The 27,153-nt window shown below is 39.5% G+C and overlaps 1 protein-coding gene across 1 annotated transcript; it reads left to right on the top strand.

The window, feature by feature from the left end:
- Positions 1 to 573: 573 nt before the first annotated feature.
- LOC128605374 (synapse differentiation-inducing gene protein 1) lies at positions 574 to 27,153 on the top strand. The gene is made up of 4 exons (XM_053620742.1): positions 574 to 1,499; positions 6,299 to 6,948; positions 13,068 to 13,205; positions 26,853 to 27,153. The coding sequence occupies exons 2-4, from the start codon at positions 6,409 to 6,411 to the stop codon at positions 27,009 to 27,011; spliced, it is 837 nt and encodes a 278-aa protein (XP_053476717.1). The 5' UTR covers positions 574 to 1,499; positions 6,299 to 6,408; the 3' UTR covers positions 27,012 to 27,153.

Below are 27,153 nucleotides of genomic sequence, written 5' to 3'. Positions count from 1 at the left end.
TTTAAACCTCGTTATTGTTGTTATAGCTGTAAGAAATTAATTATAGTATGTTACTTAGGTCAGCATCAGTGTCATGGTAGATCTGGAGTCTGGGGCAACTTAGTGTAGCCAATCCACCACCTACTAGGGATGGGTGATATGGACTTAAAAATATATCATGATATTTTTTGGTATTTATTGCAATAATGATATCAGTGATGATATATAGTACCATGCACCACTGTTTTTGGCTACAAGTGACAGCTGCATGCAGTCTTGAGAGCCTCAGAAACACAAACCTTGATCTAAAAGTAAAACTGATTTTCTGTAACCAAACCAGTTCGAGGTTGTAAAGGTAGCTCTTTGTTTAGCAATAAACTCCTCCTCAGCTTCACGGCTGCTTTCCGCCGTACTTGTTTTTGCTCTGCACATGAGCTGCGAATGGGTCGCAGACCGTCACACACAGAAATACATTATCAACTAGGCTTTATCGTTAATATTGTGTGAAGACTAATATATCGCAAACGATATCACCCATCCCTACCACCTTCTTGCATGTTTTTGGACAAGGAAACTGGAGAACCCAGAGGAAACCCACACAGGGAGAACATGCACACAAACTCCATGCAGACAGTAACCAGAGCTCAGGATCAAACCCAGGACCCAGGAGCTGTGAGGCGGAAACGCTACCCACTGCACTACTGCGTCGTGAAAATATGTCCCAGATAACCAAAAATCACTAAAAATGCTAGAAAAATGTCCCTTTTGTGTGTTCATAGTTAGCGCCTTGAGGATTTCCGAAATGCATCGTGTGTTTGAGTATCTGTTTTGCAAAAGGAAAGAATGCTTAGACAAGGTGGTGAATTAATTGTGTGGGAGATATACTCTCCTTTAGGTCTAAGCTCTGTCTACCTAGGAAAGTTCACTAGGTGGCAATATTACATCAACTTAAGCGACACCAAACCAAACAAAGTTTGGGGAGAAATTTAATAGTCTAATAGATCGGATTAGCCAATTATAATCAAACAATGAGTTTTCTCACACATCATACTTTATACCTCTGTTGAATTTTTTGTGATCCGTAGGAGAAGATTATATGCACAGATGAAATGGGAACAGGCCTAATTCGGTTTAAATTGGCTGCGCAGTGTGTTTAGGATGTCCCAGAGCAGACTGCTCTTTAGGACCAAGAGGAGCGCGAGCGCACTTATATAGCTACATGTGTACGGGCAGTACGCACGTTCAGGACACACACACGCACACACACAGCCACGACACCTTGGATGAAACGTGTTTGCAATGCAGGAAAATTAAATAAATAAACAACATGCAGCATCCTCTACACCGCTTCCACACGAAAGGCGCGTCTACTCCATCTGGCTGATTTTCCTGATCATTTCACAAATTTTACACGTTGTATGGATGTTTTTTGTTTAACCTTCTCGACAATTGCACATACACTAAGACGGACATAAGGCACAGTGTTTTGAACGTCGAATGGCACGCGCTCGGCTCGGAAGGTAAGCGCTGCATGCTTTACCAGTCAGATCACGAACTTGTACAGCAAATGAATGATTGCACCAAGATGCCGCCGATGCATAACAGCCTCGTGATGCCAGGTCGATTTGATTTACGTGTTTCCAAAGGTTAAAGACAATTTCGTTTGGTATTTTTTCTCTGTTGAAATTGTGGTTTTAATTCATAGCGGTGGCAATTTTACGCATACCTGAATGTTTTCCAGACGCCTGGCAGGTCTGTCTGTGAAGCTACCTATTAATAATCTTATTTGATTTTTTTTTCTGTCTTTTCTTCCTGGAAGGTTAGAGTGCAGTACCATGGACAGCTCTCACCGCGGCCCCAAATCGCTTGAGAGTCTGACCACAAATACTTACCCCCAAAACACTAGAAATAAAATCACTGTCTGCTGTTTGCATACATTTTTTTTATTTTTATTTTTAATTAATCATTTGGTTCAACTGCGAATCTACCTGCTAGCCTATTTATATACATTCAAAGTGATGTACCGTTGTTACAAAAAACTTTCCTATTCAAAAGCATTGTTGCTATTTCTATTTGTATTAACCCTTTGTAGTCAGCTACAGCTATTTAGCTATTCGTTGTAAATCAAATTATTCAACAACTCATTAAAAGAAAACCTCCCTAAAGGGTTGTTGTGATGTGTTTCTTTCCATCAAGCATTTATTTGGACCATTTTATTGTATTACGCATAACCTTTTAGAGGATAAACAAAACAAATAATTTAGGGTGCTAGACAGAACCTTTTATTGTGTTTTTTTTAAAATTATAATATATATTTTTATTTATAACACAAAACACACAAATATGAAAAAGAGAACGCATAATAGAGATGCCAGTAGGATACAACTGACAAAGTTTTTATTTTTATTTTTTAAAAACAGTGAACAGGCAAATCATGACAGCAGATTATTCATTTATTAAACATTACACACATGATTTAAAGCAGTTCTTTTAAGGCTTGGACCATATCTACGCAGTAGTAGACTGTGTGCTTTTTTGCCCAGTTGATTCTAGCGGTGCTACAGAACCTTTTATTCTAAAAGTATACTGTATAGTGTTACTAAACAGAAAAAGGATTGCAATTACATAAATAAACACTGTGATTCTGGACTCACCCATGGGTACTTGAAATTTAGAAGGTTAAGTAGGCACTACAGCATCAGATAAATGTTGTTTAAAGAATAATGTTTATCATTGTCAACATAAATAGGTCATGTATCAACATTTGTATTATTTGTGATAATATTCCAGATATCAGATTATAGGAAAGCACACTAATGTCTCTTGGGGTCAGAGAATAAACTGAACAAGAGGTAGTGCTACTATGAGATAATATTTGATGAGTGTGTGATATTTGAACACACAGCCAACAGCCATTTCAAGCAACAGAAGAATAGGTTTGTTGCATTACCGTGAATAAGTTCAGCAGTCCAGAAACTCTGGAGTACTTTCAAAGCTGATGGAGAGCAGACGCCGCTACATATGACATAAGCCAGTTATTAGCTTAAGAACTGCATGTATAATATTTACAATGAAACTAAAATAAGCGCTCATACTTTTACAAGGTCTATGTTCATGGGCATTTAATAATTGCTGGATCCTTTGGTTTTGGTTTAAAATTGTAGTTACAGCTTTTATTTGGGCACTTGTGAACATATTCATTTATGTAAACCCGTGTGAAGCTGTACTTTATACCAAAGGAATCAAATATTGTGGTCTACACAGTGAATGAGTCCAAATGCTATAGTGCTTTGTAAAAGTATTTACCCCCTTGGTGTTTTTCCTTTGTTTTTGCATTACAACCTGGACTTAAAATAGATTTTTTGGGGAGAGGGAGCTGTAGCATTTGATTTACCCAAGTCTCTTGGGGAATGTCTGTATTAGCTTAGCACATCTAGCCATAGGGATTTTAGCCCGTTCTACAATGCAAAACTGCTCCAGCTCCTTCAAGTTAAATGTGTTGCATTGCAGTACGGCAATCTTCAAGTTATGCCACAGATTCTCAATTGGATTGAAGTCTGGGCTTTGACTAGGCCTTTCCAATATATTTAAATGTTTCCCATTAAACCACTCCAGTCTAGCTTTAGCAGTATGTTTAGTGTCATTGTCCTGCTGGAAGGTGAACCTCCGTCTCGGTCTCAAATCTCTGGCAGACTGAAACAGGTTTTCTTCAAGAATTGCCCTGTATATAGTGCCATCCATCTTTCCTTCTGTCCTGACGAGTTTTCCAGTCCCTGCCGATGAAAAGCATGATGCTGCCACCACCATGCTTTACTCAGGGTGTTTGCACCACACATAGTGTTTCCCATTATGGCCAAAAAGTTCAGTTTCATCTGACCAGAGAACCTTATTCTATGTGCTTGGAGAGTCTGCCACATGCTCTTTGTTGAACTCCAAATGTGCGTTCTTATTTTTTTCCTTTAATGGCTTTTTTCTGGCCACTGTTCCAAAAAGCCCTGCTCTATGGAGTGTATGGTTTAAAGTGGTCCTAGTAACAGATACTCCCATCTCTGCTGTGGATTTTTGCAGCTCATTCAGTGTTATCTTTGCTGTCTTTGTTGAATCTCTGATTAAAGCCCTACTTGTCCAGTCTGTGAGTTTTGATGGGCAGCTTTCTCTTGTCAGGTTTGTAGTAGTACCATATTCTTTCCATTTTGTTATAATGGATTTATTGGTGCTCTGTGGGATGTTCAAAGTTTGGGATTTTTTTTATAACCCAACCCTGAGCTATACTTCTCCACAACTTTGTCTCTGACCCAGAAAGCTCCTTGGTCTTCATGTTGCTTGCTTAGTGGTGTTGCAGACTCAGGGGACTTTCAGAACATATGTGTTTATACTGACATTGTGTGACAGATCATGTGACACTTTGATTGCACACAGGTGGACCTTACTTAACTAATTATGTGACTTCTGAAGTTAATTGGACCAGCTCTTATTCAGGAGTATCATAGCAAAGGGGATAAATACATATGCACTCAGACCTTTTCAGTTTTTATTATTTTTTTTAAAACAATGCATTTTTTTCATCCCACTTCAACAATTTAGACTATTTTATTAAGTCCATTACATAAAATCCAAATGAAAATCCATTTTAATTCCAGGTTGTAATGCAACAAAATATCTGGGTTACGCATGTAACCCTGTGCCCTGAGAAGGGAACGAGACATTGCGTGAGCTTCACACTGTGGGAAGCGCCCTCGTGCGCGACCAGTATCTGAAGTCCGTAAAATGAATCACGCCTATATATAGGCTCGCCATGGTCAGGTGACGTGGTATATCGCACATTGCGTGACTATAAATGGCATCTGTAAAGCATGTCATCAGCTTCTCTTTGTTTGAAGTGCAGATGCAATTTACAGGCATACCCAGTGTGACACAGCTATTCAATGTCTTGTTCCATTCTCAGGAAACAGGGTTACATGCATAAACCAGACGTTCCCTTTCAAAGGGAACTCAACGTTGCAAGCTGTGGGAATGCTGTGGGAACAAGTATACCACTCTGTCATACTGAGGGTACGGCCTGTCACAGAGGCTCCATTAATAGGGGTGTGGCTGACCGTAATGGTTGCCACGTAGACCTTAATTGTAGAAGGAGCCAACCTTGCCAAGAAAAGTTTGTGCGCATCCTTTGTAACAGGGCCATACAGATTTAGATTATTTTGAGGCACAGAGAGAAGAATCGATGACTCAAGGATGTATGACAGTTTGTACAGCAGAATTAGCATGACTGAAGGGTTGGACCACTGTTTTTTGAAACACTTTAATCCAGATAAATTGTTTTAAGTACCACCATATTATTTCAAAAATAGATTATATAGTCAACCACACATCAGGATCTATTTTTGCATTTCAGTGTTTTTGTAATGAATCATTTAAATAAATTTCATTAATGTGAGTGGCATTACAAGACAAGATTTCCTAACTTGCACAGTGATGTGAAATAATATACTAACCTTATTATATATACTAATCAAATACTAATATATATTAATATATCCTAACCAAATGCTATTATTAATCACTATCATATTTATATAGTCACATAGCAATATAAACATATTGATCATGTGCAGTCCTGATTATTCCGTTATAGACAGACTCCAAGCACAACATCTTAAATTCTTAAAAAAATTATAACTAAGATCATAACTAAGACAATAGGTACTTTATGTTAAGCCAATAGATAGTTTATACTAAGGATGTAAGTGTTGATCCTGGGGCCTCATTTATAAAGATATACCCTCATTTATATGGGGGTTCGGTTCCTGTCTCTGCCCTGTGTGCGAACAGCTTGCATGTTCTCCCCTTGCTTCAGGGGTTTCCTCTGGGTACTCCAGTTTCCTCCCCAGTCCAAAGACATGCATTGTAGGCTGATTGGTATCGCTAAATTGTCTGCAGTATGTGAGTGTCTGTGCAATTGTGCCCTGCGATGGGTTGACAGAGTATCCCTTCATGGTGTCCCTCGCCTTGTGCACCATGTTCCCTGGGATAGGCTCCATGCTCCCCATGACTCTGTGTAGGATAAGCGATGCAGAAAATGTATGTCACTTTTTAACATAAAAACAAATGGGAATTTAAGAGGAAATCTGATAGTACTAACATTTTACAAATGAGGCCCCAGGGCTGGTGGCAGCCTTGTGATAAAATAAGACTCCTGATATTATGTAACTTGGTAACTACACGGGGAAAAATTCCTTAGCAATTGAGTGGATCATGAATGATAAATGAAATGTTATAATACTGAAACATTAATGACCCTGTTTACTGTGGTTCTATATAGGAGAGAACAGGGCAATGCTTCCACCTCATGTTTCCTTTCATGGATCACTCATGAAGCAAACTAGTGCCTGGACAGGGACCATCCTCATCATCAGCGCTCACTAGGCCAGAATGGAATCAGGGCTCAGAACTGCCCCCAGAGCAGAAGAGGAGAAATCTCCTCCTGCTCAGAGAAAGTTATCAAGAGCAGGTGGTGGTGACCTGGGGCCTGAGTGCTGCAAATGCAACGGTCGGATCAACACCCGAAGCGTAATGGTGGAGACCAAGGAAGGACGCGTGTCAGTGTACTCAGCCCCACAGTATCAGAGCCAGGTGGTGGTCAATTATTCCCCCGAGCATGCAGATCAGGACAGAAATGGGCACCATCCGCAACTGCTCAACCCCAGTGCCTTGCCCCAGGCTCTGGACCCTTTTTATAAGCCCAACCTCATCCTGTACCCTGAAGGAGTTCTGAAAGTGTGGGGGGAGGGAAGCGACTGCTGTGAGACTACGTTCATTGAGGACATGGCTCCTGCTAACTCCGCTGCTACGGTTACTAAAGATGGGCTCATGTTCACTGACAACAAATTCCTGGATTTATCTATGGAGGATACCAAGATTCATACACTGTCGTATGATGTGGATGATGACGATGAGTTTGAAGAGCTGGAGGTAGGATTTTGACATTGTCATTGTTGTAATCTTTAAACTTAATGACTGTTTATTTACATACAGCACATAACATATCATATAACTTTTATTTGTAAAGCACCTTAAAGTGAGTGAAAACCAATACAAGTAATAAACATAAATGTACACATATACAGTAGACACAAATATAAACAGAAAAAGTGGAGCAGTTTCAGGGTGAAGACAGACTGGGATTTCAGTAGATTCAAAACAAGTATTGACAATACTGGGAAATGTATGAGATGTTTGCAGTTGATTAATAAGCTTTTGCAAACACCTTTATTTTTTCAGCATTTTTTTCTGCACTGTAGTAACTTGTAATTTGTCACCATTTCTTTCTTACCCTCCGGTCTTGTTTCACTGGGAGCAGGTTTCTTGAAATCTATCCACATGCCTGGCTCTGTGTGTGTGTGTGTGTGTGTGTGTGTGTGTGTGTGTGTGTGTGTGTGTGTGTGTGTGTGTGTGTGTGTGTGTAGAAGAGAGGGGAGGGATCTGAGTGTAGAGGCAGTCTGGACAGCCAGTTTCCTGTTGTTTCCAACCTGTCTAGGCCACCTGTTCTGAGACTGCTGCACGTTCTGCAGATCTCTGTGTGGCGATAATATTACTTGGAGAGGAAGGAGGCATGCAGATGTTTCTGTGGTTTCCCTGGCTGTGATCTATTCGCTGTCATCAAATAACCTCTAAAAAACCTTGAGTTGGTGCTCAAAAGAGCATCACACACATAACCTACTGGAATTCACACTGACATTTATGACTCACATGCAGGTTTTATCCACTGCTCTCAAAAGTTTTGTAGTCAGGTGCAAAATTACCATAAGTAGAATAAAGGGCTTTAATTTTGCTTCAGAATGATGTTATAAACAATGTCTGATGTATAATTTCATTTGTCTCAAGGGGACATTTATGCACAATGGAACATTTGTATAGTGAAGGCTAACATACAAGTTGAAAATGTAGCAGAATAGATGTTAATTTTTGCTATAATTAACTTATTAAAGTGTAATCGTTCTCATAATATGTGAAAATGAGTAAAAACATAGAACAAGAATTATTTTGTAGTGCCTGAAATAAAATTGTATTCATTTCAAAAGAATATGTCAAAAAGATTTTTTTACTGAATATTGGCTGCATGACTTCCACTGACAATTAGATAAAATTGTTTTAAAATACTTATATAATTGATTGGTATGAGTTTAAAGGGTACTGTTGATGTCATATTGTTGTCATTGCATTCTAATGGCTTATTCTATTGGCTTATGTAATTTATTAATTGACCTGGCCTACCTTTAATTCACTACCACTGGTAGCTAGGACCAATGGGTGTATGAGTGGGGTGTCCCCTGCCTCATGCTCCAAGTTTCCTGGGATAGGTTCCGGGCTCCCTGTGACCCTGTGAAGGATAAGTGGTACAGAAAATGGATGGATGGATAGTAGCTGGGACCCTATAATTAGGAACCTACTGGTGGAGGATTGTGTTTTCCTTACTACTGCTCTACCCCAATGCAGAATGTTTTTCCAATATTTAAATAGATGTTATTATAGATGAAGGACTGTTTGGTATTTTTATATTAATGTAATATATTGTGACATAAACTGATTACATATACAGACAACAATCATTTACATAAACACATAAAATGTGTGTATATGATTTCAGAGCACTGTTATATGTATGGAATATGCATCCTTATGTGGAGACAAATAAACTATATTCAAATAAATTAAATGTGATGCCTGCAGGTTTATCAGGTGAAAATAGGATTACGTTATTGCATGCATATATATATATATATATATATATATATATATATATATATATATATATATATATATATATAATATTTATACATTCTGATATTGAGCCTTTAATGTCTTGTGAATACATATGAATACTATACACACTTAACCCTGTTTTCATGTTGAATGGACAACGGTAACATTCAACCTTGACGTATGCCCTCAATGCTAGATTAATGATTCTCATGATGAAAAAAAATTAAATACTATACTGTCCAATAGAAATACTACATTATTTTATTCAATGATTTATGTAATATACTGCTCACCATTTTCATGGACCAAGTGCTCCTGATCACCACTCTGAAAAGATTGTGAAAAGATTTTGTTTTATAAAAATATAAATTTGAAGTTCATTTTGGCATCCAGTTCATAAAGCAATTAGCATTCATGGTATGCAGCTTCACTTGTGAATCTAGAGTAATGGCAACATCATTCCTCTCCATGAGACACTGCCCAGAGTAAGACTTTGGCAGTTTGCTAATAATATGTGCAGTAGCATCTCAGAATATACTATAATTTATAGTGTTTTTAATTACCTCCATTAAGTATACTTGGATTCCATTCTACCTTACTTATATTTACATAAATAAATGTGTTTAAATGTTATGCGGACAATACACAGCTTTACCGCTGTGTAATTGATTCCTCTTTTAGACTTTCCTTCAGCTAAATGAGAAAACGACTGACGCAATCCTGTTTGGTACTTCACATTTGATAGAAAGTAGTCTGAGCCTCCTACAAGACAACATCCTTACCCATGTCAAAAATTTGGGGGTGATCTTCGATTCGGATTTAAAGTTTGACAAACAAATAAATTCTGTTGTCAGAGCTAGTTTTTTCCAGCTTAGGGGACTTCGCAAGTTAAAATCTTTTCTGACATTTAAAGATCTTGAGACTGTTATTCATGCTTTTATTTCATCAAGGCTTGATTACTGCAATGTCCTGTATGCTGGAATTAGCCAGCCCTCACTCTCGCGCTTGCAACTTGTACAGAACGCTGCAGCTCGCTTTTTGACTGGGACCAAAAAGAGAGAACACATAACACCCATCTTAGCCTCACGCCACTGGTTACCGGTGAAATACAGAATCAATTTCAAGATTCTATTGTTTGTTTTTAAAAACTTGCATGGTCTCAACCCCATGTATACAGTATTTCAGATCTCCTCTTCTGCACGTTTGCTCAGATCCTCCTTTCAGTTGTTACAGTTGTTTTCTCATTTGTAAGTCACTTTGGATAAAAGCGTCTGCTAAATGAATGAATGTAAATGAATAAATGTACTAGCCATTCTGAAGTCACGATATTCATGATGGGTGATGATACTGTTTATGCAGATGCCACACAATGCTTTTTAAAATATATCTAATGTAACAAATGTCTTTTACACACATCTGTTAAAAAGAAACAAAATAGAAATTCAGTTATGTATGTAAACATTACTGCTTGCTTTTGATTTCTTTCTTACTGATACATTTTACTGTGTTTATGTGGGGGTTGGTGTAAAATCCCCCACGCTGCTACTGGTCTTCATTGTCTCTTCCTCTGCAGCATGTTTCCATAATATTCCAAAGATTACGTTGCCATGGCACATACAGTATGGCTCAGAACTGAACAGTGTTGTATAATCGAGAGAGAGAGAGATAGAGAGAGAGAGAGAGAGAGAGAATCATTGTCCACTTTGTCCCTGTCTGTGGACATATGCAAAAGGCCATCTTATTACAAATTGGTGGCAAGTAAAGCATGTGGTGCAAGCTGTTTCAGCCTAGATATCTAAACATTAAGGTGAAAGTAATGTCAGCCATCTGGAGTTCAGAGATAAATCACATATACAAACTCTCTTATAGGGATGGCACAAATAAAGCTTAAGGCCTTCCTCTGTGGGCAGATCTACAGGGTGCTTTGTTGGGGGAGATAGCCAAGTCTTATAAAATAATAGTTTGTATTTCCCAGGGATCAGTGCTTGGCCCCCTAATCTTCCCATACTATACAACCTCTCTAGGTCCAATCATCCAGTAACACAGCTTACTCTTCTACAGATATGTAAAGAACACTGCATTCTATCTGTCTTTCCCAATATAATCTGGCCTAAGATACAGGAAGGCCTTGGCTAATCCAGGGGTAAAGTCAAGGCAGGAAGGGGCAACAGAGAGCTTATAGCTCTCCTTCTTGCTTGAGAGATGTCACGGCCAGCAGAAGAGCTAACTTTAGAGTCAGAAGCCTCTCAGATGCTGAGTCCAAGGGCTCAAATGCAGCACCTGACAGACCTTCCAGGACCACAGCAAGGTCCCAGGAAGGTATGCATGGTCTGCAGATGTGCCTCAGTCACCTGACAGCACACATAACCTTTGAAGTTAGAGTATATTGCCCCACAGAGGCTCCATCAATAGGGGTGTGGCTGGCTGAAATGGTGGCCATGTAGACCCTGACTGTAGGAGGAACCAACCCCCTGAGGAACGTCCTTGTAAGAACTCTAGGACTGTAGGTATTGCACAGTTCGCTGGATCTAGCTGACGTTCCTCACACCACGAGAAAAAAATCTGGATCTAGCAGTCATAGACAGTCTTGGCAAACTCTCGCTAGAACTTGTGGGAGCAGCGCGATCGGGGAAAAACATATCAATGTGACCTCGGCCACACGTGCACCATGGCGTCCAGCCCTAATTGTGCGGGAGGAGTGAGGGCGAACCACAGTGGGCAGTGTGTTGTCTCCTCGGAGGCAAACACATCCACTTTCGCTTGGCCAAACCTATACCATATGGAGGTTTGTGGATGTGGATGGAGCCACCAATCCCTGGGCCTCAGCCCCTGCCTCAACAGGATGTCTGCCCCAGTTGCCTAGACTGTACATTGTACTCAATGACAAACACTTTCCCTCTGCCCAGAGAAGAATTAGTTGCGCCTGCCTGAACAGGGGGCGTGAACATAATCCTTCCTGGTGATCAATATATGAGACCACTGCTGTCAACACATGGTGACACAGTGTTATGTAAATAACACTGCATTCTATCTGTCTTTCCCACTGGACAATGCTATGAACTCAACAAGAATTTCAGCCTGCTTCATCAACACTGCAGCCTTGATGAAAGAATACCATGTTTAACTCAACCTCTCAAAGAGAGAGCTTCTTGTTATCTTCGCTGGCCTTCCAGCATACACTATGAAGCAGCCAAAGGTTCATAGATGGTTCAAAATGCAGTCAACTGACTGGTCTTCCGTGTCATACGTCTCCTCACCTCTCTGTATTGGCTCCAAGTAGCTTCTTGCATTAAGATCACCTTCAGGGCTGTCACTGGAACAGCACCTACCCACATATAGTCACTGAAACAACCCAGGGTTCCACGATCTGTGGATGAACATCATCTAGAGTTATGCTTATTGCATGGCTTATTGTCTCATTCCATGTAAAACACTTCTTATACATGGTTCCTCAGTGATGGAATGAGCTCCCTACCATGCTGGATGTCACAGAATCTCTTGCAATCCTCAATAGCATGAGAGAGAGAGAGAGAGAGAGAGAGAGAGAGAGAGAATCATTGGCCATTATGTCCCTGTCTGTGAACATATGCAAAAGGCCATCTTGGTACACTTCTTATACATGGTTCCTCAGTGATGGAATGAGCTCCCTACCATGCTGGATCTTGCAGAATCAATTGCAATCCTCAATATCATTAATGTTGTCTATTATAAGTTGTTTGCTTGAATCACACTTGCATAATGTGTAAGTGTAAGTTGCTTAGGATAAAGTGTCTGCCAAATAAATAAGTGTAAATGATTAGAGAGGTGTAACTTTAGAATTGTTCCTGAGTATCTTCTTTTGTGCGACTATGGAATAATGTGATGTTTGATCAATGACAACCACCATTCAAGATATTATGACAGTCATCTTCAAAAGTAGATCATACTTTTATTAAAAAATTTATCTTTCCCTTTAATTAGAGCTATCATTTCCAATGTGACATTCGATGGTTATTTGAACAGCCAGTTATTCTATTGATTGGGAGGAGCAATATGGCAAATTTAAATATGATATACTTTGGGGAATAACACAGATGTTTCTATAGCACAGCTGATTAAACAGTTATTAGAAGAAGATGTTCATGTGTCCTCTAAATGTGATGTGTCAACTCATCAGAGTTCAAAATAGAAGATATTAGAGACATCACATATCATCCAGTAGGCTGATGTTTTCTTTGGTTTGGAAAGAAAACAAAAGAGTAAAGAATTCAAATAAAGTAGAATAACCTGTCCTTGATAAGATGTCTAATCTGTTTAGCATTCATTGTGTCTTTGTGTATTTTCTGCAGAGTGAGTACTCAAGTGACTCAGAGAGTGAGGACAACTTCCTAATGATGCCCCCGCGAGACCACCTGGGCCTCAGTGTGTTTTCAATGCTGTGCTGCTTCTGGCCGCTGGGCATCGCAGCCTTCTACCTGTCTCATCAGGTAAAGCTCTCTCAACACCTGCTCCTCACAGCACAGAAATATCAAAACTTATTATTGTTTACTGAAATTAAAGATCGTTAAGACAAAGATGAAATCCTTAATGAACTTTTGCACAGTATTTTTTTTTTGTTAAAGGCATGCATATGAATGCATGTCTCACTTACTGCACAGTCAAGTGGCTTTTTAGACCACTGTGATACACACTCTGGAGTACAGCCCAATAAGGAAAAGGAGAAGTGGTCAATATCAGTGGTTTCAAAACAATGCATTTCAATTATTTTTAAAAATTATTATTGTACAAATACTGCTGCTCTTTTTAACACCAATAAACTACTAATAGAATATTATTGAAACCTAGTAAAAGAAAACTACTACTTTGTACTACTTTGTTTGCATTTGAGACAGTTCATTAGGTTTGCATTGGGTAAATTACCCTGACTTTTAATCTTATTTAAATGCAGACTTTAAAAACAGCAAGCAGCTTGGCAGCATCTCACTTAATCTCATCACATCACCACTCAACACCTACAGCACTCTAATTCTCCATATGAAAGAAAAAAAACTTTACTCTGCCTGGCCCTAGCAACTAAACCCACGCCAAAATCAATTCCCTTAAACCCCATATGAATCCTCTGAGCTTATCTTACATACTGGAATGGAAAGAGAACAGGTTCTCTGATCTATTTTGGAAGGCAATATATTTCTGCAAAGCAGTGCAGTGTAGTATGTGAATCATTTATTTGTGTACCTGAAATTTTGGATTAGCACAGAAGAGCAATAAAAATATAATTTGACACCCTCTATTACAGTATGTCTAGTGGACATTAGGCAACATTTAAAATTCCAGAATCACTGTACTGCTCACATTACACAACATTTACTGCTTGCAGGCTGTTTTCTCAGTGTGGCAGTGTGCACACTAAACAGTCAAGTGCAGAGGAGGCTCCCACACATACTGCATGATCTTTCACATGCAGAGATCCCTGAGAAACAGGGCCTAAAAATAAAATTGTCACACAAAAATAAAGGCAATAGATAATCAAAAATAAGCAAGAGAGTTTGGGGATTTTTGCTCTGAATATCAATAATAATGTTTCCTCCATTTCCTGGTTACACAGACCTGGTGGTCTAATTTATTACTGATCATTTCAGTGACTTTGGAAAAATATCAGGGTGTATACGCTTGCTGGAAATCTACATAACCTGCATTGCAGACTTGCTCACACTTGTTTGTGAAACATGTTTCGGCCCTGATTACTTACAGAAATATGTGGCAGCCTGGGAAAACCTGTCCCGTGTTGCTGAACTGTAAAAGCAGCCAAACATGAAGAAAAATCAGATTTTGACCAAACTGAGTTTTCATGCCAACAAAATACATTGACAAGAAAACGTCTGGATTACGCATGTAACCCTGTTCCCTGAGAAGGGAACGAGGCGTTTCGTTAGCTGAACATTAGCTGATGTGGATGGAGCCACCAATCCCTGGGCCTCAGCCCCTGCCTCAACAGGATGTCTGCCCCAGTTGCCTAGACTGTACATTGCACTCACTGACAAACACTTTCCCTCTGCCCAGAGAAGAATTAGTTGCGCCTACCTGAACAGGGGGCATGAACATAATCCTCCCTGGTGGTCAATATACGAGACCACTGCTGTCAACACATGGTGACCTCTCAATTGCGGAAGAAACAATTTAAGTGCAAGAAATATGGCCTGCATTTCCAGGCAATTTATATACCATTCCAGATGAGGGCAGCTCCAGAGACCATGAGCTGGACAACCATCTAAGACTGTGCCCCAGCCCATGAGGGAGGTGTCTGTCATTGCCATCTTGCAGTAAGGTGACACCCTTAGAGTGTGACCCAAGGCTAGAACCGGGGACACTTCCAAATTCTTAGAGCACGTAGGCAACGCCGCATGACACTGATTACACTCAGAGGTTTCGTTCTCGGACGAAACCCCCAACTTTTCAGCCAACATTGAAACGGTCTCCTGTGCTATAGGCCCAACGGTATGACGTTGGCTGCTGCTGCCATAAGCTCCAACAGTCTCTCGTAGAGACTGAAGGGGATGCCAAGCTCCAGCTTTATCTTGTTCAATGTTGATAGTATTGACCCTACGCATGTTGGGGATAGAAATGCCCTCATCATAGTAGAATCCTTATAAACCCTAGAAAAGTTGTCCACTGCACTGGAGAAAGCATACTTTTTTGAGATTCAACCTGAGCCTCAAGCTCTTCATGTGGGGAGAACATCATCTCGATGTTGAACCACCAGTTCCCTGGATCATGCTAGAATTAACCAGTCATCCAGGTAGTTTAGTACACGGATGCCCTGGAGTCACAATGGAGCCAGAATGACATCCATGCACTTTGTGAAGGTGCGAGGGGATAAAGCTAGCCTGAAGGGAAGAACCCGATATTGGTATGTGTTGCCTCCAAACGCAAACCTCAGGAACTTTCTGTGACTGGGCAATATTTCTATGTGGAAATATGCACCTTTTAGATCTATCGTCACAAACCAGTCCTTAAACTGAATTTGTGGAACGATAACTTTGGGTGTCAGCATCTTGAACCTGTATGTCCGAAGAGTACAGGTCAGATGACACAGATCTAAAATTGGCCGCATACTCCTCTCTTTTTTTGTGGACCAGGAAATAATGGCCTCCCTCCCTCAGGGAACGGGGTACTTGCTTTATGGCCCCTTTGTCCAAGAGGGATCTTAATTCCTGTGCTAACATTGGGCTCTGCTCTGTGCTGACTACTGGTGAGCACACCTCTGAACCGGGGGGTTGAGCTCTGAACTGGACCCGGTAACCCTTTTCTACGGTAGACAGAACCCATGGAGACACATTTGGCAGTAGTTACCATGCTGCCAGATGGTCTTTTAGTGACACTAACTTTTCCACATTCTATTGGAGGGAAAGCATCAAATTTCCGTTGCCCTGTGACAGCTCGCTGACCAGAGAACACTGAAAACTTGGGACAGCCTTGGCTAGGGGAAGCCCTACAGTAGTACTGGGGGCTAACTGCCCTAATAGCCTCATGTCCCCTGATCCATCCCTCTACGGCCCGTCGGGACTGCTCCTCCTTTGTCTGCTTGGCCTTTATGCCATTCTCAGATCAGGCGTAGTAGCAGGCCGCGACTGTGGCCGTCCAGTTTCCCTGGCTGACTGTGGGAGGAGGTGGGCTTCCGTACTCGCCTTCTGTCCCTCCCTCACACTAGTGCTGGCCCGGGGTTCCACTTATGGATGTCTGGGTGAACTCGACACAACAAGGAGGAAGGAACAAGGAAGTAACTGGCTGAATGCCGCCATATGTCGAGCCCATTCGGCAGGTCTGATTGGTAAGCCTGCAACACTACCATTGTCTGCAGTGACCAACAAGCAAGATCCGCATAGGCCTTGCCCACCAATGCCACGGTGGCCTTACAAAGCTTGGATGTCATATCCGGCCCCCCTAAATTACCTGCCGTCGATGGAGAGAGGTAGCTCGCAAGCACCTCCTCCACCTTCAGCATAGCTAAATAGCCATGCCGTTCATTCCCCATGATGGCCAAATAATCCAACATCGTGGGGTTATAAATACGGCTTATGCATGGTTTTCCCCCACAACTGTGATATTTTGTCATAGACTTCTGGAAAAAAGGGGAGCTTTCTGCAGTGTGAGGGATTTATTTTCACTGGGGAGTAAAAAAGCTCATCCAGCCTTAGTAATCACTTCAAGAAGCTCTTTATATGCTGCTCTCAGTTTTTAGCACATGCTTCTGGCTCCTCAGAATCAGAGAGGAATTATTTTTTATTTTTGTGTGCGTGTATGTTTGGGTTTCTTTTTTTTTTTGGCTTTCCATAGCAGAAGGAGGAGTCGCGACGTGAGCTCCAAAATCTAGTGGACTGCCGGACCCGGAAGACAGAGCAAGCTCCTCTTCCAGATCCATATGAGATCCCCCAGACCTGAGACGACTAGCTACCTCAGCAGCGGCCGGCCCAGATCAGGGAGGCTCTGAAACCCAACTCGCTTCAGCTTCCGAGAAGAGAACGAGTCGCAAGCGGAGCTGCCTAATGTAAGGAGTTCACAATGCGCACAGTCAGACCTCTCGAGGGCTGCCGTGGCATGCTCCATCCCTAGACACTTCAAACAGAAAGTGTGCAGTCCTCCCCGTGATGAAATGGGAGCCAGGCGTAACACACTTCCTGAATTCTTTCACTCATACTTTTCTCCCTTTTTTTTGAAAGGGACAGAAAAGAAAAGAGATTTTTTTTTTCAGAAAAGATAGAGAGGGAATGGAGAGTCTTTTTGCGAGCGTTACACAAATGACCGACATGCAGTCTCACTGAAGATAATAAGGCTGATGCGCGGTTCACAGTTGTCGTTTATATATCACGCAATGTGCTTAAATTCCATGTCACCTGATCACAGCAGGCCTATAAATAGGCATGATGTTACACAAGTTTCAGATACAGGTCACACAGCGTTCAACTAATGCAACGTGGAGTTCCCTTTGAAAGGGAACATATTTCCCTAAAATAACATGGAAATGTTTTTATTTAGGTTACTTTCTAACATTGCCTTAGCTTTCTGCCTGTAAAGATCATGTTTGTTTAGGAGTCACTTTAACAAACACAGCAGTAAAAACAGAACATCTAAAGTTGTCTAACACATTGATAGCTAAATGTGCTTTGCTCACACAATGTCATGAATGTCATGCATTGAGCAAGTTGTTGATTAGCTACATGGCACACCAAAATGAATATAAGCCTAATCAGTTTAGTTTATAATCAGTTACTAGCTGTTGATATGTCTGTGACTGTGTTTACATGTACATGAAATTCCGTTTAAGGTCTATATTCAGCTGGCGTCATATTCTGAATATGATGTTTATATGCATACAGGCATCGTAATATTCCTGTATACAGGGTTGTTGTAAGTAAGACAAACAAATTTATATAAAAACTAAATTTATCCAGCAGACAGACAGACCTGACTGAATTAATCAGTGATTATTTCCCCACCAATTAGCATGAACAGAGATCAGACAAGTGAAATGACAGCGATGAAGGTTGTTTTTAAATGCAGTAGATGGCTTTTACCTCAGGTGATGAGATAGACTGATATAGATGATGCTGACAATTTCCCAAACTGGCAGTAATGTTTTCTATATACAGATTAGGTTATACATGTAGAGGTATGTGGAGCATTTGCTTGCCTGCCATCTCAGGTAGATATTAAATCAGGTTAAGATAATTCCAACTGAGATAATATATAGATGAACAGTTTATAATGTACATTGTTTTTACTAGAGATGCACTGATGTATTGGCCAATAATCGGTATCGGCCGATAAAGGCAATTTTCACGCGGGAGTTTTGGCATCGAGTCTAATTTATTTTTTTGATGCGCTGCTCGCGCGGAATTAAAGTGCCAGTACACCGTTGAAAGATTTAAATGAAGATGACTTGACAAAATGGTATATATTGCACAAAATTTTTTTGTTGTTGAGTAGTATATTTCATATCCAGTTAATGTTAATATATAAAAAACTTTAGATTATATATTACCTGTTTGATGTCAATGATGAAGTAGAAATATTATTTGTGGTGAGTGAATGTGAAGACTAACAGCAGGTTTTTTAGAATTCAGTCAATGTTAATATGAATTAATAACATACAACAAGTTAAATCTTAATTTAATCTTCAGAATTTAGTTAATGTGTTAATGTTAATTTGAGTAATGTGTTTTCTGTTTATGTGACCAGTTACTGCATTTCTTTCAGAATTGTGGAATTAATTATTATAAATTTAAAAGAAGGCAAAAAAGGCAGAACTATCGGTATCAGTATCGGCCGATATCACTCTGAATAATCGGTTATCGGTATCGGCTGAGAAATTTAGTATCGGTGCATCTCTAGTTTTTACTACAAATGTTTGCCTTTTTAACATAACTGATTGGAGGGCTGTTTTTTAAAATAACTGTGGCTTAGTGGCGCATGGTAGTTTAGTGATTAGCACATTCGCCTCACACCTCCAGGATTGGGGATTCGATTCCCACCGCTGCCCTGTGTGTGCAGAGTTTGCATATTCTCCCCCTGCTGCAGGGGTTTTCTCTGGGTACTCTGGTTTCCTCCCCCAGTCCAAAGACATTTATGGTAGGCTGATTGGCATGTCCAAAGTGTCCATAGTGTGTGAATGTGTATGCGATTGAATCCTGCAATGGATTGGCACACCGTCCAGGGTGTACCCTGCCTTGTGCCCGATGCCCCCTGGGATGGGCTCCAGGTTCCCCGTAACCCACTAGGATAAGCAGTATAGAAAATGGATGGTTGGATGACTGTTGGATTGGCAGGAGTTTTGTAAGTCAGCATTCTGAAAATAAAGGCTGCTATAAAGATAGTTTATATAAGATAGTTTTCATAATCTTGTTAATAGTTTGTATATTTTATATATATTTGTATATTTTTTTGATAACCAGACTTTACGATGCTATAACTTTACTTGTGATTTCATTTCAATTTCAGTGCAGGACAGCCTGTAGTTTTCAGAATGATATATACACACACACACACACACACATATATATATATATATATATATATATATATATATATATATATATATATATATATATATATATATATAGTATAGTATATGAAGGGTTTTTCCCAGGCTGCTAGACATAAATCACTTACAGTCACAGAGTTCTTTTTGCAGCACTGTCTAAAACTTTAGGGCTATATGTCTTGCAAAGATTCAGCTAGATATTTCATTTGAACAGTTTGTTCCTGTTTGTAACCAGTTCTGCTCAGAATATCAACAAGATTCCTCCTTATTGACCTGATTTACTTTTCATTGTCTATGTTGCAGCCTCACAGACAAAAACAAATCCCTATCCCCAAACAAATTCTCCATCCCCATGCCCAAACAAATTCTCAGTTATGCAGAAAGAGGTGTTGGAAATGCTATTCTTCATATGTGTATATGAACTGCAGCAATCTGTTTTTGCTAATCCTGTGTGCATAATCTGATTTATTGGTTTTAGAATATGCTCTATGAATAAATGCTTTATGTAATATTTTGGCTTGGGAATGTACAAGAGTGGGCCTCATAAGACGTAAGCTGAGAAAAATACCTTCCAATTGACAATAAATGGATGTATAAAAACAAAGTAGTTCACAATTTACATGTATATACATACAGCTGTGGGTGTTCTCACACTCTTGTTTGTTCAGGAGAGATTTACACTGGCCTGTTTCATTACTTTATGTAGATCATTAAAACATTTAAAATAATGTCAACACCAGTAATCATCGTAACTATGTAAGATTATTTTGTGTGATGTACTTCATTCACTCTTTCATCTTCAGTAACTTGTTCATTAGGCTTGCGGTTAGGCTTGCGGTTAGGCTTGTGGTGGATCCGCAGCCTACCCTGAGAACACTCATCATGAGGGAGACATCCAGGTTGGGACTCCAGGCCATCACAGGGCACCATGCACACAGAATAACACACTAATTCACACCTAGGGGAAATTTAGAATAGCCAATCCACCTACTGGCATATTTTTTGGCAGTCAAAGGAAACTGGGAAACTCACAGGGACATGGGCAGAACATTCAAAACTCCATACAGACAGTAACCTGAGCTCACCCACGCTGCCCACTACTCCACCATGCTGCCCATGTACTTGCTTTTGTAATAATATAATCCAACTCATCCTCATTCAGTTTTAGAGACACACTAAACGTTTGTTAATCAGGTTTGCTTTGATTTAGTGTTAATCAGGCATACTTAAATTTAAACAGAAATTACAAGAGTTACTCATCTGGCCAGAACAATAGAACTGTTAATCTTATTTGCATAGTAATTGCCTACTTATGCCTTGAGGGAAAGAATTTCAAGAATGTTTTTCTATATGAACCCAGCTTCATTTGCAGTCATTGTTCAACATTGGTAAGAATAAGATTTTTAAGTCAGCGCACTACAGACTACATGTTTGGGAGTAACACTCACTTCGCAAAAATGTTCATGAGAACTGTATTTTTTCAAGAGTAAATGTGCAGTGAAATGTACAACTGATCCTGTTGTTTTTTTGTCTAAATTCTACATTCTTCTGCAATCTCCTGCTTTAGCTTTAATGTCTGCCTTGCATGTTAGAGGAAGCTGGTGTGTTGCTGTTTCAGTCCATTGAATTTCAGTCCATTATAAGTTCTTACTGTCCTTTATTGACTGGTGGAGAGATATGGAGACGGTTGGAAACCTGACGTGTTACATACACTATATGACCAAAATTTCACGGGTACCTGACCATCCACACTATATGTGGGTCTTTGCAATTGTAGCCAAGGTTGGAGGCATACAATTGTACAGAATGTCTTGCTGTAGCATTACAATTAGCCTTCACTGGAACTAATAGACCTAGTCCAAACATGTTCCAGCATGACACTGAGGTCCATGAAGACATGCTTTGCCAAGGTTGGAGTGGAAGAACTCGAGTGGCCTCAACCCTACTGAACACCCGCGGAATGAATTGGAATGCCGACTGCGTGCAAAGCCTCCTCATCTGACATCAGTGCTTGACCTCAATAATGCTCTTGTGGCTGAATGAGCACAAATCCCCACAGCCACACCCCAAAATCTAGTAGAGAGCCTTCCTGGAAGAGTGGAGGTTATAACAGCAAAGGGGAACTAAAACTGGAATGAGATGTTCAGAAAGCACACATAGGTGTGATGGTCAGGTGTTCACAAACATTTGGCCATATATTGTTGATTTCAATAAACATGTTGTGTTGTTCTGGTTAAACTCAAAACCTTAAACTTATATTCCTATATTTATACCTAAATGCAGCAATATATTACAATGCTATTCAATATTTCATAACAGGAACAAATAAGTAGTATTATATTAACACCTAAATCACTACTACATACTTCTAATGAATACTGGGATCATGATCAATAATGAAACTCAAGGAAATGTATAACACACTGTAATTATTGTTTAGATCATAATGAACTACCAAACCATAAGTTTAATATTGTTACTGAGAATTACCCTGTATTCAGTAGTAGTTAAAAATATTGACTAAAATGTTAATATAGTACTACTAATACATTTCTGTTTCATTACCTGGGTTATTGAACAGTATTGTAGTATTAGATACTGTACCTATTAGTTACTATTTAATTTATAGCAGTTAATGAATAATATGCTAAACATGTTATTTTTGAAGCAGTGAATCTCAGTGAGAGGAACAGAGCACAATTGTGATGTGTGTGTGTGTGTGTGTAAATGTGTTGAAGCGCTTATGATAACATTAAGCTTAATTTCTTTAGTAATGTATTACATTGACATTGACTGAATTTTTAAATACCCTTTATGCACTGCAAGCATTTTGAAAAGTGAATGGATAATGCACTGTTTGCACAAAATCATGGAGTAATTGTTTAAGGCCTACAATGTTTATAAAAGTCCAACGGGATACAAATGAACAATGTAAGATGTAATTGTAAACTGTAGGGGGTATTTCAGCACTGGTATTTTACCCCACAGCATTCCAGTAAGAACATACGAATGAAGAGAAAAATTCAATCCAAACTATAAGAAAAGAAATCACAGTTGCTATTACAGAAAGCAACTGCCATTTTTTCTCCTCATAAAGATAACAAAGTCCTTTTACAAAACATGATAATAGTATAATCGGATATAATGGAACATACATTGATTTCTTGTCTTTACACTGGTCAGGAAAAGAGGACATCTGTGAAACCAGCATGTGATGGTCCCTAAGTACAGCACTGTATGTTGCATATGTACTGTAGCATTTCTAGAGTCATGAACTATTGTCTTTTATTGTCTCAATATACCTATGGAAAAATGGATGAGAGATAACAACTAGTTGGTTTGTCCCTGTTGTTCAAGACCTAACATGCCCTGACAGAAAACATATGCACATATCTTGTCAATACGTTTACACTGCAGGAGTGGTTTACAGGTTGCACCATGTACCAGCAACGCTTCTGCATTGACCACAGGCTTGTTTTTCAAAGTGTCATGATGATATCACTCAGTATTTTAGTAGATTAAATTATTAATTACAGAAGAAAATGGACTGTCCCAAATCAGATTCAGTATATATAAAAAATTAAGATACATAAATCTAAGAAGGATTAGGCTCTGTTGTTACATTTTTTGTAAAGCTTTATTGAGATTTGTCAGTTGAAGATAACAACATAAGATATCAGACAGATAAACCAATTAGTGCAAATTATACTTGAAACAAGTGACCATAAAACTTAAGCATAAATTAATGTGTGCACAGGGCCCACTATTCCCTCATGCTCGGCAACCTCTCAAAGTCCCATGCCCTAAATTATTCTATGCTCTGGAGAAAGTGAAATGGATTGCATTTTCATAATTCAGCAGTTAGGGTTAGGGTTACAGCTTAAAATCAGCTCCCCAAAACAGATATAATCCTCACACTCAGTTGGGAATCCAGTGTGTGACACAACAGATGGAGTGACACAAGAGATCTTGCAGCATAAGCTATAGTTAGAAGCACAGCAGCAGTTACAGAAAATGCTATATTTTAATCACTTTTACTGATTGTCATCTTACTTGTGAACTGAGCAGGTGGACATTTCCTCTCCTCACTCTGTGTTTGCACTTAGGGCCCAGTGGATTTCGCCGTGCTGTCAGCTGTGCTGATGTCCTGTTATCTCATGGGACATATAAAAAGAACACACAAATTTTTCAGTAGCGCTGCCACTGACAATTTTCACACCCACACTTACTTTTGGATAAAGCGTTTGAGAAGGATGATTTAATTATTATTATTATATTAAATAATACTAAATAATACTAAATAATACTAACATATTATTATTTAATTATCACATAATAATATGATTAATTAGTGTTTTATGGGGTATACTATACTAATGTGGATTGCTGGTTCCTTTTTTCAGCATTTTCTCTTTTTCCCTCTGCATTTCAAAGGCCTTTCACTGACTGACTCTACTTTCTAGTTCTCACCCTACACTGAGCAGAGAGAAACTTGGGCTCCCATGAGAGGCACAATGTGTGTGTGTGTGTGTGTGTGTGTGTGTGTGTGAGGGAGAGAGAGAGAGAGAGAGAGAGAGAGAGAACGCGTGCCTGTGTGTGTGTACTGTAAAACTCATTTATTAAGCAAAAGAGAATTTCTCCAGTGCTCTAAATCTATTCCAAATTACCCTGCATGCTGTTTATTTCTCCTTAGTCTGCCTAGTCTCAGACAGGCACCCTGCTGGAATAAGAACTGGGAATAGAGATTATAAAGCACATAAAACGTTAAATGGGACCAGTATTTACTGAGAACTTGATTAACTTAACATACAGAGGTAGCTAACTGTAGCTGAAGGGTGTGGAGGTAAAACTTATAGGAGAAGAAACTGTAATCCTCTTCCCTGAGCCACATATCATCCTGATTGGTGACGCTGCTTGCAGTAATCTGCTTTTGTAGCTGCCTTTTGATGCAGCTAGGTTGGCTTTTCCTAATATGATTGGCTGATAGATTAGAGCTTAGGTTTGACAATTAACATCATCAAGCTATGTTTAGTATGCTGCTGCCTGTTTTGATGGCTGCATGCTCAGGCAAAGATGTAACACAAAAGGCTCGAGGCAGACAGCCTGGGTTTTCTCTTGCCATTATGCAGTAGATCAAATGAATAGAAAAAGAAATACGGTCCCCTCCGAAACTATTGGAAATGCAAGGCCAATTAATTTTTTTTGTGCTATAAACCAAAGACATTTGGGTTTGAGATCAAAAGATGGCTACGAGAGTTTAGGATTTCAGCTTTTATTTCCTGGTATTTACATGTAGATGTGTTAAACAACATAAAACAGAACTTTTGTATCAGAACACCCAACTGAACAAAAGTATATGAACAGATAAGTTTAGAAGTAAATTACAGTAAATAACACTTAATATTTGGTTGCATATCCCTTGCTTGCAATAATTGCATCAAGTATGTGACTCATTGACATCACCAAATGTTGGTTTCTTCTTTTGTGATGCTTTTACAGGCTTCTCCCGCAGCCTCTTTCAGTTGATGTTTGTTTCGGTGCATTTTCCCTTTCAGTCTTTTCTTCAGGAGGTGAATGTTGCTCAACTGGGTTAAGGTTGGGTGATTGACTTGGCCAGTCTAAAACCTTCCATTTTCCCCCTCGATAATGTCCTTTGTTGAGTTGGCAGTGTGTTTTGGATCATTGTCTTGCTGCATGATGAAGTTCCTCCTGATTAATTTGGATGCATTTCTCTGTAAATTGGCAGACAAAATGTTCCTGTAAACTTGTGAATTCATTCTGCTGCTACCATCATGAGTTACATCATAAATAAAGCTTAGTGATCCTGTTCCAGAAGCAGCCATGCAAGCCCAAGTCATGACACTACCTACACCTGTTTCACAGATGAGCTTGTATGTTTTGCATCATAAGCAGATCCTTTCTTTCTCCACACTTTGGCCTTTCCAACACTTTATTAGAGGTTAATCTTGGTTCCAGAACTTTTGTGACTCATCTCTGTATTTCTTTGTGAATTCCAATCTGGCTTTATGATTCTTACTGCTCATGAGTTGTTTTCATGTTATGGTATGGCCACTATATATCTGCTCTCAAAGTCTTCTTCAGATGGTGGATTGTGATACCTTCACCCCTGACCTGTGAAGGTTGTTGGTGATTGTTGTAACTGAATTGTTGTTTTTGGGCTTTTCTTCACAGCTCTCACAATGTTTCTGTCACCAGCTGTTGTTCTCCTTGGCCAACCCATTCGGTGTCTGTTGCTCAGTATACCAGTGGTTTCTTTCTTTTTCAGAACATTCCAAATTGATGTAATGATCATACCCAGTGTTTGTGCATTGCCTCTGATTGATTTCTGATTGAAATGCATTCTTCACAGACAAAACTGAAGGCTAAAACCAAGAATAGATGTTCAGAGCTATTTATTGTTTAAACAATCAATCTAACAGGACACACCTGGGTAACAAGAAACACCTGTCAGTCACATGTTCCAATATTTTTGCTCACCTACAAATTGGGTGGTCTGATACAAAATGTGTTATGTTATATTTTGTTTAACACATCTACATATAAATACCAGGAAATAAAAGCTGAAATTCTAAACTCTCTTCTCATATTCATCTTTTGATCTCAAACCAAAATGTCTACAGAAAAAAAAATTAATTGGCCTTGCCATTTCCAATAGTTTAGGGGGGACTGTAATTTAAGAGGTTATAAAGAAACATCTGCCATATAGGAGGAGAAAAATAACTAAGCAGAGCTTTGAGATATAAATGAATTCATAAAAAAAAAACTGTGTCCCAAATCTTGGCAAGATTTCCTGAACTTCAAAGGCTTTGGTGGCCTCAGGAGAGAAGTGAATCATGGCACTCAAATTATTTATGCAACCACTCTTACGAGAACCCCCAGTCAGTCTGCTGCTGGAGATGAGCCAATTAATAATTTCTACTCACTGTTTACTCTCCTTTTCACTGCTCCCTCATCATCATCTCATTTTCCATTTTTACTCTCATAATGCTCTCTGCTGCTTATTCTCAATCTATTTTACTGTGGCATTTACTGAAGCATCTTTCTTTGCCTCTGTATCTCTCTTCTTCTCCACCAGACTAACAAAGCAGTAAATAAAGGGGACTTGCACCATGCCAGCTCCAGCTCCAGACGTGCTCTCTTCCTGGCTGTGCTGTCCATCACAATCGGTACCGGCATCTACGTTGGCGTAGCAGTGGCTCTTATTGCATACCTTTCCAAGAACAACCACTTGTAGCCTTGCCTTGCCTCCCATCTTGCCACTGACTGTCGATGTGGATTTACTGTAAGGGCCACTTATGGGTATTGCACTGAGTAATGATCTACATACTCTACAGCACTTTTATGAATCACATGGAATTTTTGAGTGGATCCTCATT

Source organism: Ictalurus furcatus, chromosome 3 (assembly GCF_023375685.1).
Source record: "Ictalurus furcatus strain D&B chromosome 3, Billie_1.0, whole genome shotgun sequence".
Taxonomy (NCBI): domain Eukaryota; kingdom Metazoa; phylum Chordata; class Actinopteri; order Siluriformes; family Ictaluridae; genus Ictalurus; species Ictalurus furcatus.
The sequence above is the reverse complement of the archived record's forward strand: the minus strand, read 5'-3'. Positions and strand labels throughout refer to the sequence as shown.

Coding starts and splice junctions, on each gene's coding strand:
- LOC128605374 (XM_053620742.1), top strand. CDS start 6,409: ATGGAATCAGGGCTCAGAACTGCCCCCAGAGCAGAAGAGGAGAAATCT. Junction 6,949..13,067: donor ATGAGTTTGAAGAGCTGGAG/GTAGGATTTTGA, acceptor TATTTTCTGCAG/AGTGAGTACTCAAGTGACTC. Junction 13,206..26,852: donor CCTTCTACCTGTCTCATCAG/GTAAAGCTCTCT, acceptor CTTCTCCACCAG/ACTAACAAAGCAGTAAATAA.